The sequence below is a fragment of the Dermatophagoides farinae genome, chromosome 10 (assembly GCF_024713945.1).
Source record: "Dermatophagoides farinae isolate YC_2012a chromosome 10, ASM2471394v1, whole genome shotgun sequence".
NCBI classification, from domain to species: domain Eukaryota; kingdom Metazoa; phylum Arthropoda; class Arachnida; order Sarcoptiformes; family Pyroglyphidae; genus Dermatophagoides; species Dermatophagoides farinae.
This window is the reverse complement of record NC_134686.1, coordinates 3,116,318-3,134,363: the sequence shown is the minus strand read 5'-3', so window position 1 is coordinate 3,134,363 and position 18,046 is coordinate 3,116,318. Positions and strand designations below refer to the sequence as shown.

Genomic DNA, 18,046 nt, shown 5'->3' with positions numbered 1-18,046 from the left:
CGAGCAATCACGCCACAAAGTTTCGCTTTTTAGCATCGTTTGAGAGCTAAAATTTGATTCATTCTCTACTCAAAATGATTTGACATTTCTAAGCTAATTAGAGATGAAGAATTTTGCGCTTGCTCCATTCATGTTTGACGATGCGCGCTTAAACGAGACTTGGCGGGCCAATATAAATATATTCTGCATCTGGATGTTGTTGTTGGACATTTTTCATTCAACAACCGTATCGACAACAGCCGTAACCGACAATGAAATTCGTGTTCAAACTGCTTTTGGAATATAAAATATCGATTTCACATTTGAATGATTTTTTTACCACCAGTTATCATCACTCGAATATAATGTGAACTAGTGTAATGGGTTTTACGAAGAAAATTTGATGGAAAACAAAGACTGGCCATAATCGACAATTCGAATTGGTTGGCTAGTCATCATCTATTGTTTTTTGTTTTATTCGTACCACGAAATGAATCACGATTCATCCAATGATACAGCAAACAATATTTTTTTACAGTTCTTTATCGATCGATTGAATTCATATCAATCACATGTGAATTATCTGCCCATCATAGGTCAATCAATCGATCACATTAAATATAATCATAATGAACAACAACAACAACAACAAAATGTATCATCATCATCATCACCATCATCAGCAATATCGACTGAACGGATTATATTGGATCAAATTGTACGTGATATGGAAACACAATCCGATGGCCCACTATTCAATAACAATTTCATAACAACAGTTTTTCCATCTACATTGAATTATTCATCGATAGTGTCATCTTCATCCACTGTTGTCAAACAATTGATTTATGATAATAATAATAATCAAGATGTTGCGGTGTCCATGGCCTCTACGCCGCCAACAACCGAACCAATCTGGGATCCTGATCTGGTTGCCGATCCACTTTGGACCACAATACCGATGACAATTCTATATGTGTTGATATTGGTCACCGGTGTGATAGGAAATGTCCTAACCTGTGTGGTAATCGCACGAAATCGTTATATGCATACGGCTACAAATTATTATCTATTTTCATTGGCCATTTCTGATCTTTTGTTATTGGTTCTAGGATTACCCCAGGAAATCTATCAAATCTGGTATCGTTATCCATACGTATTCGGTGAAGCGTTTTGTATACTGAGAGGTTTTTCCTCCGAAGCATCTACAAATTCATCTGTATTGACCATAACAGCATTCACAATGGAACGTTATATTGCCATATGTCATCCATTACGTGCTCATACAATGTCTAAACTTTCACGTGCAATCAAATTGATTGTCATTATATGGATGCTTGGATTTTTATGTGCCGCTCCGATTGCCTATCAATTTGGCATCGTTTTTGATTATTTAAATGGCCAAATACCAATACAACAATCGGCTGCGTGTAATATAAAACGACCAGTTCCATATCTAGAGGAACACATTTTTGCCTTATCTTCGTTGATTGTGTTCGTTCTTCCTGTCACATGGATCACTGTTTTGTACATATTGATTGGAATTAAACTGAGACAGAGCTCAAAAAATGCAAATCCCGATATGGCCCGTTTACGTCGTCGTCCGATAAAACGTTTGCGTGCAGTAAGTCTTAGTAAACGATTCATTCATTTAGCATCAGCTGCTGATGCCGCCACCGCCACCACAACAGCGGACAACATTTCAATCGAAATTGATCAATCATCCAACAAAGAGCAAGCAAAAGAATGTAAGAAAAATTCCAACAAATTCAAACAGGGTAAATGTAGACCGATGCCATTAATCAAAGACATGAATGAATCAATGTCATCATCATCTTCGAATCAACCAAATGCTGGCGATGAAACAACAAAAGGGTCAGAGGTCATTAAATGTTATAGTCATGTACAACAATCATTCTTATCATCATCAACACCATCATCACCGCTAGTGATTACACCGACAACGATTGGACAGCCAAATAAATCATTACGACGACAAAAAATTGCTAAATTCAAGTCTTCAAGCACAATATCTAATTCATCAACATCCAGTAGTAATTCGTTAGCACAACGAAGAGCTGTCATCAAAATGCTGAGTAAGTAAAAAAAATTTGTTTTTTACCGTTTTTATCATAATCTTATACAACAACCACCGTCTTACTATGATGTGTAAATGAACACAGAAACAAAGAATATTCCAGAATCTAGATGATTCTTGCATGAACAAATTTTGCTTTTCGTTGTTTAAGCTCTTGATACAATTTTCAGACATTCATTTATTTAACTTTGCTTCAATTTATTGGTAGTTTATATGGTGATTTCGTGACTATCTAATAGTTTGGTTGTTGTGTTGAAGCAGAAAAAACATGAATTTGTTATAAATTTTTCGCAAAATTTCTGAATAGTAAAAATTGTTGTTTACATGTGATGAATTTTTTTCGGAACAAATTCATTTTATGGCAGTGAATTGAAATTCTTCATTGTCTTGAATGTTTTTGTTATTTATTGACGTCTATTTGTCAACTTCATCATCATCGGAGATTGTTGTTGAAAAATTTGTATCAACAATGAAAAAAAAAAAACATTAAACATTCTTGCCGATAGTTGATTTTTGTTGCGGTACAAAAATTTTACGATACACATACAGCACTTAACTTTGTCCCAGAAGGGAATTTATGTTGCAAAAATCAAGCGAAAAAAAGCATTGCTTGTTTTTTCTTTTTGCAATGAATAATTCATCTGGTCTAGAATATTGAATTGAAAAAAAACCATTTTTATTCAACTAAATTGTCATTGTCAGTCTATTTATTGATTTAAATTTGTCATCATCATCATCATCATCATCATTCTCGATGTGTGATAATTAAGCCTCTGAATTATTATTTGCTTTCTGCTGTTTATTTTTTTGTGGTCGTTTCAATAAAAAAAAAAAATTTTTTTTTTGTCCATATCAACCAAATTTTACAAAACGATGCATTCTTGTTGGACAAAAATTTTACCATTTGACAAGTGGAACGTTTGTCATCATCTACATCATCATCTCTGAAGTCGTCTTGGATAAACGATTTTCATTTTCAATTTTTTTTTTATATTTTATTTGTCAACATTATAGCCATTCCATTCCATTCCATTACATTACATTGTTATTATCATTATATAAAATTTTATTTATTATGAAGCAATGGCATCTCAACCATTTGAAGAACGAATCATCACTAAAATTATAATCTTCTTAATATAGTAATGGTGACATTATTTTTTTTTCATAATTCAATTCAACTAAATCATTTTTTTTCTGTTGTGTGTTTATTTTCTTGATTCTGTATATTTGAAAATTGAGTAGCGGAAATTTTCATTCGATAAGAAATGGAATAAAATGAGCGTGAAAAAAAAATGAAAATCAAACTGAATCATTAGTGAAAGAAAAACTAACCAAACATTTGACTGATATAAATGAATTGAAATTTTTCAAATTTCTTAAAATCGTTGCGTTTTTTTTGTTCTTAGCTCATTACACTTTCGTCCCCCAAATATTCCGGATCACAAAAAAATAAACATTTATGTTTATTTGTTGATAGAAAATAGTCATCCACTTGTTTAGATCAAAAAATGTTCGTAATATCATTCGCTTTGTTTTTGTTCAAATTGGGTAAATGTCGTCATATTTATGTATGCACGTTTTATTATTACTATGATATCGATGATGATAATCATAATACATTCTGGTTCCTGCTGTATACAATATTTTTTTCCCACATTTGAAATGGTCATGTATACAGTGATAATAATAGCAAAATTCATTTGTCATTCGCTACCTCCATATTTTTTTTTCTATGCATAAATGATATTGTTTAAAAATGTGATTTGAATTCTTGAATTTTTTTTGTTGTTATTGTTATCGGATGGTGGACTATTGTAAAATATATATTGCGTCTACTGGTGTATCCTATCCATGTTGTGTATATTTTTATTTCACCGTCAACAATGTCTATGTTGTTCATTTATTTTCAATGCAATTCTATTTTTGTTGCCACCATATAATATATTCATAGTCTCCCTTAGTTATCTAATAGTATTCTAGTTTATTTTGTTGATGGTTTTTTCTCTGTTCTTGTATTTCAATATTTTCCATATGTGTGTATGTGTGTGATAAATAATTATTATGAAAAACAACTTTTTATCACATGAAGATTTCGTGAGGTTATTTTTCATAAATGTATTGTTGACAATGCAAGTTTTTTTTTCATCAATTTGGATCATAGGGTCAATCAAAGAGGCCAATGATCGAAAATGCGGTAATTAAACTGAATATAAATATGATTGCTATTTGCATTTCATTAAAAGTATGATAATAATAGTGGAAAGTGAAAGAATTTTATATCTGATTATTAAATAATGATGATCATTTTGTTTATCACCGTATTAGATTGATGGACATCAATCAAACGGTGCTATGAAAAAAATTAAAATGGGTATCATTCACGAATAATAATCATATTTTTTCCTGTGCAAACACTGATCACCGGGAAAAAATATGATTCATATTGTTCGGTGAAAAAACATTAGACTCTATTATCGTTGTGATTCAGTTGATAATACCAAATAAATAAAACAATAGTTGTGAATGTTTGATTAGACCACCATCACCATCATGCGATGAGAGGAAGAAAACGTGAAAAACAATTGTTTTGTTTATGGTGGTCAAAATACTGTAACACAATCAATACTGAATCCATTCCATGCAAAGTTAGAAATCATTCTTGCTACTGTGACTGTAGATTTTATTCTTCATTACTTTTTTTTCTCTCTTTCTCCATCATTCCATTTTGATCCTATAGATATATTTTATATAATATCTAACAATAGAATAGCCTATTGATGTCCAATGTGTGATTTGTCTGTGTCTGTGTCTGTGTGTGTGTGATTCCATTATTATCAATGATGATGGCTTTTTTGCTTTTTATTCTATCCATATCATACTTTTTTTTTGTTCCATTTGAATTCAAGAAGTAGCCAAATAATAATCAAAACAAGAAAAAGAATTCATCTTTCATTCATCTATATGGATGAATGAATGAATGTTATGTGGGATATGATACAATTCAGTGATCATTATTGATAGGGTAGACTATACTCTGAAACTTGGAATCCACAAAAAAAAGAAAAAAAACGTTGTTCTCGTTATATTCGGATTGTTGTTGTTCACTCGCCAATGTTGGCCATGAATTCATTTCATTCATACATACATTGTTGTTGAACAATTTTCTGTCTGTTATTTATGTGTATGTATCATCCATTGGTATCGACAATGATTTATGATACAAAATACTTTTTAGCCTATCAATGTTGCTATTCATATCCTATCTGGCAAAAAAAGAAAAAAATAATCTTGGATCCTGTTGTAGATTTTGCTGTTATTATTACTTTATGATTATTTTTTGGTTTTAGTATCTTGTCTTCTTTTCATTCACGTGAGGTCTGATCATGTTCAATATGTGTGTGTGCGTGTGTGTTTTCGAATCATTTTACATGTTATGAATAACCAGAGAGATGTACAAATGTGTCATCATTATCATTAGGTGGTAATTTTGGTTTTGGCAATCCTTTTCAAAATCAAGTAGCAGCTGTCCTGATCATAATAACATTGTTTAGTGTGTTGGATTATCATTGATGTTCAAGTTACGTGTAAACATCTTATTTCCATTATCTTAATTTAGATCATGGATTTGATCGATAGGAAGCTTTGAACTTTTTTATTCATTATTTCGATTATGTGCACGTGAATATGAATTCTTTTTTTTCTTATCATAATTTATCTTTCACGTGGATGCTTAACATTTTTTTAGTCAATCAGTTTAGCCATTTTTCAACATATGATTAAATATTTGGTTGATCGATTTTTTTTTCATTGTAACATCCGGATGTAGCAATCAATTCTATAATCAAATTAGAATCTTTATTCTGAATATTTTTTTCGATTAAATTTTCCCATTTTCATACTATTTATTTTGCAACTATTTTTTTGGTAAAAGCGATCTAGCGTTTATAAACACACATAAAAAGAACTGATAAAATCTGTTGTGTTAGAAATTTTCTTGACGTTATAATCATCTAAAAAGATTCTACATTTCTCATTAAAATTTCTCATTTTTTCTCTATTTGTACTATCAACGATTGATTCCCGATGGAGCCATTTTTCTTGCTGCCTAGTTGAATCATAATGAATTGATTTCTAATTCAACGCAAAAAAAAAACGCAATGAACAATAGTTTTTTGTTTGAAACATGTTGAAAAAAAAATTGTGAAATGAATTTAAATTGATTTATTTAAAATGATGATGATGGCAACAAAAAGATTGAGATATAAAGAAACAGTAAAGAATTTGAAAAGAAAAGGCCAGTCGAAGCCACTTTAAAGTCTATAACTCTATCTTTGATTTGAGAACAAATTTTTCAACTGTTAAAATCGTTTTCTATTCTATCGCTACTTATAACATCAAAAGAGGCCATATATACTTATATTCATTAACTATTATGGAGTAGCAGGCAAAAAAAAACAATTGTATTTGCTCTTTTGATTTGATTTGTGTGTATATGTGTTTCATTCATCTAAACACTTGGATCAACTAGTCGATTTTCAATCAAACAAAAAAAAGTATGTGACCTTATATTGATTCCAAATATATGTTTTCTTGAAACTTTTTTTTCCAATCACATTATACTACATTTTAGTGTGAGTGATTTAATGGTTTCTTTAATATTTCTAAAATCAAAGGAAAAAAATTATGATACAGGTTTATAGAATTTTTTTTTTTTGCCAACAGTCAGAGAATTCATGTCATTGTGTTTATGTGTGTCGATTTAAACATAGCTACTATTACAGATGTCTAACCCATAACCATATTTCTTCGTTTTTTGCCTGATTTCATCATTGATGATGATGATGATTACTTGCTTGCTCATATCGTACATTATATATATATTGTGTGTGTGTGTATATGTGTGACAATATTTTTTCAATCATCTTCATCATATATTTTGTCGTATGCGTTACATAGGAATTATGTTTTTTATATATATTTCAGCAAAACATTTATATGATACATTTTATTATTGTTACCATTATGATGATTGTAACGGCCATTTTCATGATGGGTCATTATTCGCCATCATGTCCATTTGGTCTATTACTATGTCTTGGCGTTTGTGTGTGGGTGCGTGTGTGTGTGTGTGTGTTAAATAATAATGAGAACTTGGACGAAATGGAAACAGAATCGTGAACAAACAAAAGATGAGAGAAAAAATACAATACAATGCAATACAATACAATATATTATTTATCCAATTCGATTTGAAATATCTATTTTGTTCCGATCACACTTAATGCCTACGCTCACTCACTTGGTGTGTTATTAATTTCATTTTTTTCTATCACTTTCTCTCGATATGATCGGTTTTCAATTTTATATACAGAAATGTGTTTGACAGGATTTATATTAATTCAATTATGAGGATCTGATTTTTTCATTATTAAGTTAATCAATTAATAATAATAAATTTATTTATAATGATGATTTTAAGAAGAATATAACATATATAACATATATCATAATCATTACACGTTGATGCTGTTGTGATTGTGAAACGTTTCCGGAATATGACGTAATTTAATTGAATTATGAATATAAATTGAATTCTGGTTACAAACTTGTATGTTTTGTGTATGTTTTTCCTTTTTTTTTATTTTATGCTTCACTTTTTTTCTAATCAATTATTCAAATATTTTATATTTTTTATTTTAATTTAATATTTATTCTTTGTTATTGTTATTGTTATTGATATTCCGTTGCGTAAAATGAATTTGACAATAGTTTTTTATTGAATCAAAATTTAAAATAAATAAGAAATTTGAAATTGAAATTCAAAATCATCATATCTCGTCATTGTTATGTTGACTTACTTTTCGACCCATTTTATTATTAAGTGTTGACATTGTGATTCTTCCTTAAATTTTTTTTCAATCATTTTAATTTTGAAAAATTTCAATTATCATAATTTTATGATCAATTCTCAGGTGAACATTTCATGATTGTCATCGAAATTTTGATGATTGGTTATTATGTAAATGAATTAAAATATTTTACATGTGTAATAAAACTAATGTTTTATTCTTTAACTCATCAGTTAGGAATATGCAAATGACAAGAAAAAAAAAGAAAAATTGAATTTTTTTTTTTGAATAAAACTCTTTTCATTCGTCATAATCATTATGTGAACGCAATTTTCATTTTCTTAAATGGCTATTTTTTACTTCATTGAATATTCGTTGTTAAATCTTGATATTCCACATACGCACACACACATACACACGGGAAATCTTAACATTAAATGATACGATATCATTGAATTATTGTCAGTTATTTTTTTTGCCTCACTGAACATCATAGACATTCATTCGATAACGGCGAAAGAAGATGAAGAATTTGACATTGACTTTTCTGGTGGATAACAATTTTGAAGGACATTTCACATTTCGCTAAGTGTTTGCTGTTCATTGATCATTGAAATTATTCAGTAATAATGAAATAAATGATGATGAGGATGATCGAAACGTTGGATGCCAATAAATTTCCAAATCTCTATTTTTATTCATGTTAATGTTAATGTTTTTTTTTTGCTTGGTCTCTTCAGATCTCGAGAGAATTTTTGTCCGTTTGGATTCTTTCATTCAAACTTAGTTATAAATAGTTTGTCATAATATGTCGATCTCGCATCTCAAATAGCTATGTTGTTCGGTAATGGTATTTGAAATTTTTCGGACACATTTCAAATACACACTGTGATTCTGAATTTGTCCAATCATTCGATAAAACAAACTTTGAATGATTATGATGACGATGATGATGATGAAGATAAGCGAACATAACTCGTCAAAATGGATGATAAGAATTTCGTTTTGTTTGTTCGATGATGGCCAATACTTGGATGATGATGAAAGTTTTTCCTTTGTTGGTTGATAGATTGTCTGTTTTTCAGTGGATATTGTATTGTAACGATTTGAATTTCAATGAATACTATGATTATCATGATGACAGTTACTATCAAGTTGAATAAGTTCTTGATTTCTTGCAGAAAAAAATAAATGTCCTGATTTACAATAGGGCCGCCCCAAGAATGTATGGTGTCATTAATCATAAGATTTAAGGTATTTTTTTCTCATTGTTTTTTCTATGATTTGGAAACGGTATCAAAAAAAGTTTGAAATGAAAAAAAATCAATCATAATTCAGCCCTACGACGATTTCGATTTATTTTGTTCTTCCGATCGAATCAAATCTATAAGAAAAACAATTTTGATCGACGCACAAAAATTACTCAAATATTCTGGTTGATTTTCGATCGATTCAAATTCTTTTTCACATTTCCGTTTGCGATAAATTCAATTCGGGCCTGATTTTGGTGGTGTGTCAGAATTTTGCATATTTTAAATGCAAAAATGAAAAAAAACATGTTCATTCTTAATGGCTGTTGGAAGAATTGAATGCGAAAAAATCGATTTAAACCGTTTCTATGGTTTTATCAACATCATCTGAAATATTTTAAATTTTTGTTATTAAGAAAATTTTATCATCATAATAATAATTTGAATTATTCCATGGATTAGTCATTTAGAAAACATGATTTCACGAATCCAATTGCAAAAAAAACCAAAAATTAATTTGATTGTCACATAACAAAACACACACACATATAGCAGCCATTTATTATAAATCATTGAGTTATTTGATCTTTTGAGCTTTTTCCAATTGATTCGATTCGATTCAATTGATCTCAAAATGTTCAATCCATCAATAATCATAAAAAATAATGCTAGTTAATGTCTCCATGTCTTTGTTGACCATTTGCCCATGATAAGCTAACCAATAATTCATAAATGATCAATGTGTGTGTGTGTGTATCAATATAAACCAAAAAAAAAAAAAAAATATTAATCGTAAATCTTATGAAATGAAAGCGCAACAAAAGACTCCGATCCATTTGGCACAATGACTGACGACTGTACTAATAGTTTGCGGCCGATCCCGTTAGTAATTCAAGTTGTATGAATCTCAACTATTGAAAGATCGTGATCAAATTGTTTTTCAATGTTGGTCGAAAAATTCAACAAAAATAAAAATATTATTATTATTACAGCACTTTAGGATTTAGTTTATCGAATTCCGATCAAATACATCATCAATTTGGCTAATGAATTGTTGTTTGCATCGAGTCACATACCGTAATTTCCTTTTTTATCTAATAATTTCTTAAATTCTATTCAAAAAGATAGTCGTGAGGATTTCATCATTAGAATTATCTAGGATCTGAATTTCTTTTGTTTTTGCTTGACAATAACAACAATGTACAACCTTAATGTTTATCAATTTGTATCACGAAAAGTCTTCGAGATTATTACATTATGTTTATCAGACATTTTCTGGGATTTTATTTGTGGAAATAAATTTCTTTTGTCACTAATCATGAATAGACAATTTTTTTTGTTTTATTTGAAAAAATTGATTAATTATAGGAATTCTTTATTGATTTTCTTCTTTTCGTTTCATAGTTTTCAACTAAATCGACCACAATGATGATGACTATGAGAATGGAAAATTTTTCAAAAATTGTTATTTCTATTTCGTGTTTTTTTTAAAGAAATTGTGAATTCTTGACACGTAATTCGCAAAAGTTTTTAGCAACTAGATTTTCTCATGTTTGTGAGAGAATATGTTGATGATGATGATTTAGTTGTTACGGTTGAAAGTATAAAATCACTTTCGTTCATAGACACACACTTATGCAATCAATGAATAGAATTCTTGGGAACCAAGGCAACCCTTATAGCCTATCATTGTCATCATCATTGGAAACTTTGTTTTTAGAGTTCATATAAAACATGTATTTTTGTTGATCGAACATTGATGATTTTACTTGGCTGCCATGGCATTCATTTCAAGTATAAACAAGAATGTGAAAATAGAATTTATCTATTGGCCAAGTTTTATCTAAGAACATGACATATTAATTGATGATAATGTTTTTCTATTTGCGTGTGTGTGTGTGTGTGTCAATCCCTGTGAAAAACCAGTAAGAACGGAAACAAAAAAAAAATCACTAACCAGTTTCCTTGGTTCCTTGTGAATTTCGAAAATTCTTTAAGAAAATGAGATATTTTTCTGTCTTTTCCTTCTTAAATATAGAGTTTCCGTCTAACAAATCACCACAACGATACGATATTTGCATTAGAAAACTACTTTTTTCTCTTTCTCGACAATTTCAATTCTAAAATGTGTGTTTGAGAATTTAAATTTTATATCATTATACGTAAATGTGTGTGTGTGTGTGTGGAATATATCTAAAAAATGAATCAATTTTTTGCTTCACCATTCTTAAAATTCAATGGAACAAAAGATTTCAGGTTCTACCATTCACATATTGATATGATTTCACTATAATTTTCTTCGATAACGAGTGAAAAAAAAATTCTTTTGCAAAGAATTTGAATTTTGTTTTCGCTCTCTTCTACAGACACAATCATACGATTGGTCAATGGTTTTTTCAAATGTTTCTTCTGTGAAAATAAACGAAAAAGGGATTAAGATAAAAGAAAAAACTTTCATAAAATTCAAAGATTCCTATTATTATTAACATTCGGAAACCAAATGACTTTTTGATGATGATATTGGTGATCGCAGAGCGATAAATTCCCTTTGTTTTTTTTCAGCCGTAATTTCGATCAATATGATGATATAACCAGCAACCAAAACAAAACGAACAAACAAACAAAAAACATTATGTCAATGCCGAACGATTTCTATAAAACGGATGTAATTTTCTTTGACCGATTGAAAACAAATCGATGAAACAAATCTTATGTTATGTGTGATGGTTATTTAGACATGGCCGAAAATAAATACCAAGAAGATGATTATGATTGTGATCCAACTAAAAGGATTTGTGATATGATATCATTATGATGAGTAAAATGAATGTGCAAAGATAAAATAAAATAATGACCAAACACAGTCGGTTTGGTTTTGATTGAATTCGCCATTGAATTTGGTTGTTTAGATATCTTATTTACCAAAATTGTAATCAAATCGATTTCAATATTCGCATATGTCTGAATATCATATAGTAGTGTGAAATTCTTTATTTGAATTTTTTTTTCTTTGTTAAATTTATTCTCTTTTTTTTGGCTACCACGGTGATTTCTATACAAATGACAAACCATTTTGGAGAGAAAAAACCGTTTGTGTCAATTTAAACGGATGGGCTTATTGTTTTTCTCTTTTGGTTCGTTTTATTACGCATCGATAGAATTTAAATTGATGTACTTGTTTATGGGCTAAAAATAAAATGTTTGACAGATATCTATTGTTGTTTGTGTCTATTACAGTGAACAATTGTACATCAAATCATCCAAAATGATAGATTTTATTTTTTCTCCTCTATTTAAATCGATCCATTCAATCAATCAGATTGAACGCAATTCATTGATGAAACAAAAATGATTCACAATTTGCCATTGAAAATAACATAAACAATCTATATTGATGATGTTTGTTATTCGTGATTGGCATATTCATGAAATTTCCATCCACTAATTGAGGAAATGAAACAATCCTTTTCTTGGTTATTAATTTTTTTTCTCTCTTCATCCAATGCTAATCGCGTAGTTCACCAGTTTTAATTTGTAATTTAATAGAAATGATACGTGGTTCTTTTATTATCCTTTCGCATGATTTAATTCTTTTTTGCAATCGGATTTCAATTTTTTTTTCTTGTTCTTTATTATCATTTAATACAGCCATCAAATCATAATGATTATATGATTATTATCATTAAGCTCCCCGATTGAAAAGCATTTTCTAATTCCTTCAATGTTCTCCTGTGATAATAGCAATGGTAGAAGTAGTGTAGTAATTTAAACTAACACAAGTGTATACTACTTAGATTCCAGTAATTTTCAATTTGAACGAGTGAAAAAAGATAAAACAAAACGCCAATCGACATCTCTCTTGTGACGAGTAAAAGAGAAGAAAGTTATTTCATTTCGTTCCATGGACACAATTTGCAATCGTTTTGGCTGATTGAATTGCGACAAAAAAATGGATGATGATGAGAATGAGAATGTAGGAATTTGGCAATGTTTTGTTTGACAGTAAACAATTGTAAATCGAATCGTCAAATGGAATTTTTTCTCCATGCTTTCATATAAAGTCGAAATCGAACATGACATCGATCGATCGATCGATGATGGTAAAGATTAATTTTTTTGCCCTATTTTTTCGGTCGTTAAGGATTCTTTAATGAAATACGTGCACTGTTTTTTATTTTGATCGAAAATGTGGATGATAATACTTCAAATATTTTTGTTGAATTTATTAGGTTCATTTACTTGCCACAATTTCATTTGTCCAATTAATGGAATTAACCACCATTGAATGAATCCTGTATTCTGTAGAAAACAAAATTCGAATATTGCATGTCTGAATGAATGGTGAATTTTTTTTGTTAATACCTAGTATTACTATGCTAGTAATAATATATTTGAAAATCATACACTCATTTCACATAGTTTGTTTTCCTTATCCTTTCTCTTTCCAAATGGTTAGAATTACATCCTTTTTTAAAAAGGGACAACAATGAAATATCAATCTTCATTTTTATGTTGTATCGTTTCAGAATCGAAACTAATAATTTACTAACATTAGTTTAAAGCAAATAATTCTTAATAATATAATGATGATTATGAAAAAATATAATTGTGCATCCAGGATTCATTCATTCTTATGCGTGTTTTCCGATTGATAACATTATCTTTATCTTTATATTTATATTCAATTTATTTCCACTATTATCATGTGAATGAAAATTTCTCAAATAATTTTCTTTTGACAAAATCAATATTTTTCAATGAAAAATCGATAATATAATAATTCATTATATTCACCAGAAATGCCGACACAATTAGATAAAATATGAATGAATCATTCGATGTTCAAATAAATAATTATGTTTACTTTAGAATCAGCTGACATTGATATGATAATTGAATAATTATTCATCTAATTTTTCCATCTTTTAGCTGCCGTTGTCGTGGCATTTTTCATATGTTTCGCTCCATTTCATGCACAACGTTTGATGGCAATCTATGTGAAAAATCCATCCGATTATGAGACGATTGCATTCACATTGTTGACTTATATTTCTGGTGTGACATATTATCTAAGTGCGACAATCAATCCCAGTAAGTTATAAGTTTTCATAAATAATTCTTTCCATTCGTTAATGATTTTTTCTTTTTCTTTTTTTTTTAAATAATAATCAGTATTATATTCAATCATGTCCGTACGATTTCGTCAGGCATTTCATGATACATTCGTAAGGACATTTTGTCCATCTGTTTTCAATCAATTCGACCATCGTGGAACAACACGACAGATGTATTGTTCAACTTATAGTCATCACCATCAGCAGCAACACATGTCAAGTGGTAAATTGATGAATGTTCGTGAAAAAACAATCATTAATCGTCATGATCAATCAATAACCGGAAAACAAACAGCAACGACAACAACAATACCAAAGAATGGAATGACACAAATTGACGAACATTGTTCTGCTGATAATAAAAATATTTATCGAACAAATGAAAATGAAAACGGCTGATATGATGATTCATTTTATCATCATTGTCATTATTGTATACAGTCACTGACATAAATTTCGCTTCAATTTTCGGAAAAAAATTTCTGTAAATTTTCTCTCCTCTTTTTTGATTAAACTTTTTTTTCACCTCCTAAACAAAAAAAAATGTGGACATAATTTTGTTGTTGAAAAGCAACAATGATGACATTGACATTCATTCGAGCATATACAAATAAAAAAAAATATTTCATCAACCATCATTGATTGATACAGACATCAGTGAGAAAAAATCTATGAAAACGATCAAAAGGATGAAGATAATTAATCAAAATTTACAACTAAGAAGAATTTTGTTGCAAAATTTTTGTTTTCTTTTTCTCTATGCCAAAAAAAACTGAATGAAAAATTCCACAACTGCAACAAAAAACCATTAAACTAATTGAACAACATCGTTTCATCATCATGCCAAATTTATCGTCAACGGACAAATGCAATTGACCGATTTTTTTGTTCAATTCCAAATAGTTGTCATTGTTGTTTGTCAGGTCAGAATGAATCGTATTCGCGAAAAAATTTCAACAGAAAAAAAGAAAGTTTCGGACCAAGAAAAAATAAAACCAATATTGATAAGAGGCTGATCATTATTCGTGAATGGTTGAAGAGCAATATGATAACCTAAATGGACATTGACAATCACACCGATATAAAAACAAAACGACGGTCGATTGAAAATCATTAGAGAATTTTGATTTTTTTGTTTTGTTTTCGCATCGAATCCAACATAATTAACTGTGTAGAAAGAAACAACAGCGAGTGTATCAATTGCAAATGGTCAATGCATCTTATTGTTGTTAAATGGTGATATATTTGTATTTTGTGGAGTTCTTGTGTTTTCCCTTCTAATAAAAATTTACAATTTCTGTGTAACGGGGTTACAATGTATCCATTCGATTTATCTAATTAATTGAAAACAAGAATGTGGGTGAATAAACTCAACAAATGGGTAGCAATTATAGCCGACGCCCGAATCTTGTAAATATAGCATGTATCTATTTGTTTTTATGGTAAACATTGTCATCATGTAGTAATCATCATTCAAACCGAATGGATCAAATTAGAAATAATTTGTTCATTACGAAATACATTCGCTTTAGTCATACGAATTTGATCACCAAAATCATCGACTTGTCTTTCGGTTTGCTCCAATTCTTTACGTAACGGTTCCAAATCGCTATTCATTTCGGCACGAATCTTCATTATGATTTTATTGTTAGTTTCAAATTCCGTTTGCCATTTTACCAGTTCATTCAACATTGGTTCAACATCTTCATGAAGATAGCCCATCGCTTTCGTCAACGTTCCAATCGATTGACACAATGATTGTATCTGATTCTTTAATTGATTTGTATCATCAATCATTGTCGCTGATTGTTGATTATATGATTTATTGGATTCAAGATTAAGATCTTTAATCTGTCCTTCGAGCTCATTTTTTGTTGCCATTAATTGCTGCACAAGATGACCTTTACTTTCGAATTCTTCTTGGCCAATATCAGCATCACCAGTCTTTTGATCACGATTGTTTGAATCCATCGTTAGAAATGAATCTTGAAGCTTCTGTGAACTTATCAAAAATTCATCCGATTCGTCATCCACAGTTTCGGGTATCCAAACATTTGCATTTGTCGTCGTACTTTCCGATTCTAATTGCTCTGTACGATTTTCCATTAATTGACTTAATCGAGATCGGGATGCGGTCATTACACGAGGAGGAGCTGGCCTTGAGCTTTTTGGTCGAGCCGATCTAGTTGCTGCACTGGATTTGATACGATTATTGATATCGGCCACTGATTTCTCCAATGTATTAACATTATTATTCAGATCATTATTAGAATTTTCACGATTTTTTGGCCGATTCGATTGAATTTCTTTATTATTAGTGATGACTTTTGATGACGATAAATCATTTAATTTCGGATGAATAGCGATCGATTCGATGACCGGAGGCTCTGTTTGTTTTACGGTAGAGATATCTTCATTATGATTCCGTGCAATACCGACAATTGATTCTTTCAATCGATTATTCTCGGTAGATGAGAAATTTTTCTCAAATTCCTTGTCAATTGAATTCTGTCCACTATCGTGATCATCATTCGTTACTGGCAATTCTTCATCCATGATTTGTGGTACATTCATCAGTGAAGGATTGTTGTCATTATTGTTAACATTATCTAATGATGATAATTGTCCTAACACATCATCAAGATCATCCATTACAGCCTGTGTTTTGATGTCAACTTGATCGTTTTCCTGCATTTTCATTTCATCACGATTTTGAATGTCTGTTTTAGTTGTCGTTGATGGACGACGATTCTCATTTTCTTTACCTACAATTTCTAATTCAGAATCAATTGTAAGTTCCTCTGTGTTTTCTTCTTGCGCTTCAATCTGATTTTTGTATATTTCATCAATGGATTCTTTTCTTTTGATATTTGGTTTTTCAATTTCATTCTTTGGCGATTCGGCTGTCTTGGCATTTGTTGATTTTCTTTCTTGCTGGCTTGGTTGTTTAGTTTTTCCAGCCGCAGTGGCTTTAGTTGTTGGCTTAGTAATTGGTTTAGTATTTTTAGATTTGATTTTTCCATCATTGACATCGGTAACGGCTTTTGTAGTCATTTTTTCTTTATTATTGTCCACCTTATCGATCGTATTTTTTGATCCTTTGCGAACCTTTTCCACTGATTCTAGAAATGATTTCTTATCCAACACACATTTAGCGAATTCATTGAGAAGTTTATTAGTTTTTTCCACTTCTACTCCTGCAACGATTTTAGCCGATTTACAATCAATTGTTTTACCATTGATCAAACCTTTAAAAACGAATCAAAAATTAATTTAAATGTCACCATACAATGAAACATTATTTTTTACCAATCACATCGATTAGTTTGTCCAGGAATGCCATTTTTCTCTCTTTATTGGCATTGACATTATCGAAATTGAATTCCTCTTCACTATAAAGACCACGAAGATATCCAGTTGTTTTGATGATCTTTTTGCAAATAGAAATAGTTTAGGATTAAAGATAACAATAACAACAAATATTATTCAAACCATTGTAGTCAGATCGAATATGAATCGAAATGGTGGACGTGATAATATCTTTTCGGTGACAGCCGGTCTTTTCACTATTTTGCTTAATTGATCAATGTTTGATTTTATCAAACGTTGATTGATTTTTTCTTGAGACATTTTTTTCTGTCTTTAAAACTGGATTGCAAGAATCGTACAAAATCAATTGTTTTGTTTAGAAAATTACAGCATTTTTCCTTTTCCCTCATCTATAGAAATGGTTTCCATGACGGCAGCCTTTTT

At 29.9% G+C, this 18,046-nt stretch overlaps 2 protein-coding genes across 2 annotated transcripts; one reads left to right on the top strand and one right to left on the bottom strand.

The window, feature by feature from the left end:
* Window positions 1–5: 5 nt before the first annotated feature.
* LOC124500180 (uncharacterized) lies at window positions 6–15,595 on the top strand. The gene is made up of 3 exons (XM_047064222.2): window positions 6–2,075; window positions 14,109–14,270; window positions 14,352–15,595. The coding sequence occupies exons 1-3, from the start codon at window positions 470–472 to the stop codon at window positions 14,690–14,692; spliced, it is 2,109 nt and encodes a 702-aa protein (XP_046920178.2). The 5' UTR covers window positions 6–469; the 3' UTR covers window positions 14,693–15,595.
* On the bottom strand, window positions 15,517–18,029 carry LOC124500174 (uncharacterized). Its single transcript, XM_047064216.2, has 3 exons — window positions 17,786–18,029; window positions 17,603–17,723; window positions 15,517–17,541 (listed from the first exon to the last, which is right to left on the bottom strand). Exons 1-3 carry the CDS (start codon window positions 17,921–17,923, stop codon window positions 15,767–15,769), a joined length of 2,034 nt encoding a protein of 677 aa, XP_046920172.2. The 5' UTR covers window positions 17,924–18,029; the 3' UTR covers window positions 15,517–15,766.
* Window positions 18,030–18,046: the final 17 nt, after the last annotated feature.

Bases quoted from the DNA above. Each gene is read 5' to 3' on its own strand.
- LOC124500174 (XM_047064216.2), bottom strand. From the start codon at position 17,923: ATGTCTCAAGAAAAAATCAATCAACGTTTGATAAAATCAAACATTGAT. The intron at 17,724-17,785 runs GTTTGAATAATA...ATTTGCAAAAAG, and splicing joins TATTCGATCTGACTACAATG to ATCATCAAAACAACTGGATA. The intron at 17,542-17,602 runs GTAAAAAATAAT...TCGTTTTTAAAG, and splicing joins CAAACTAATCGATGTGATTG to GTTTGATCAATGGTAAAACA.
- LOC124500180 (XM_047064222.2), top strand. From the start codon at position 470: ATGAATCACGATTCATCCAATGATACAGCAAACAATATTTTTTTACAG. The intron at 2,076-14,108 runs GTAAGTAAAAAA...TCCATCTTTTAG, and splicing joins AGCTGTCATCAAAATGCTGA to CTGCCGTTGTCGTGGCATTT. The intron at 14,271-14,351 runs GTAAGTTATAAG...AATAATAATCAG, and splicing joins AAGTGCGACAATCAATCCCA to TATTATATTCAATCATGTCC.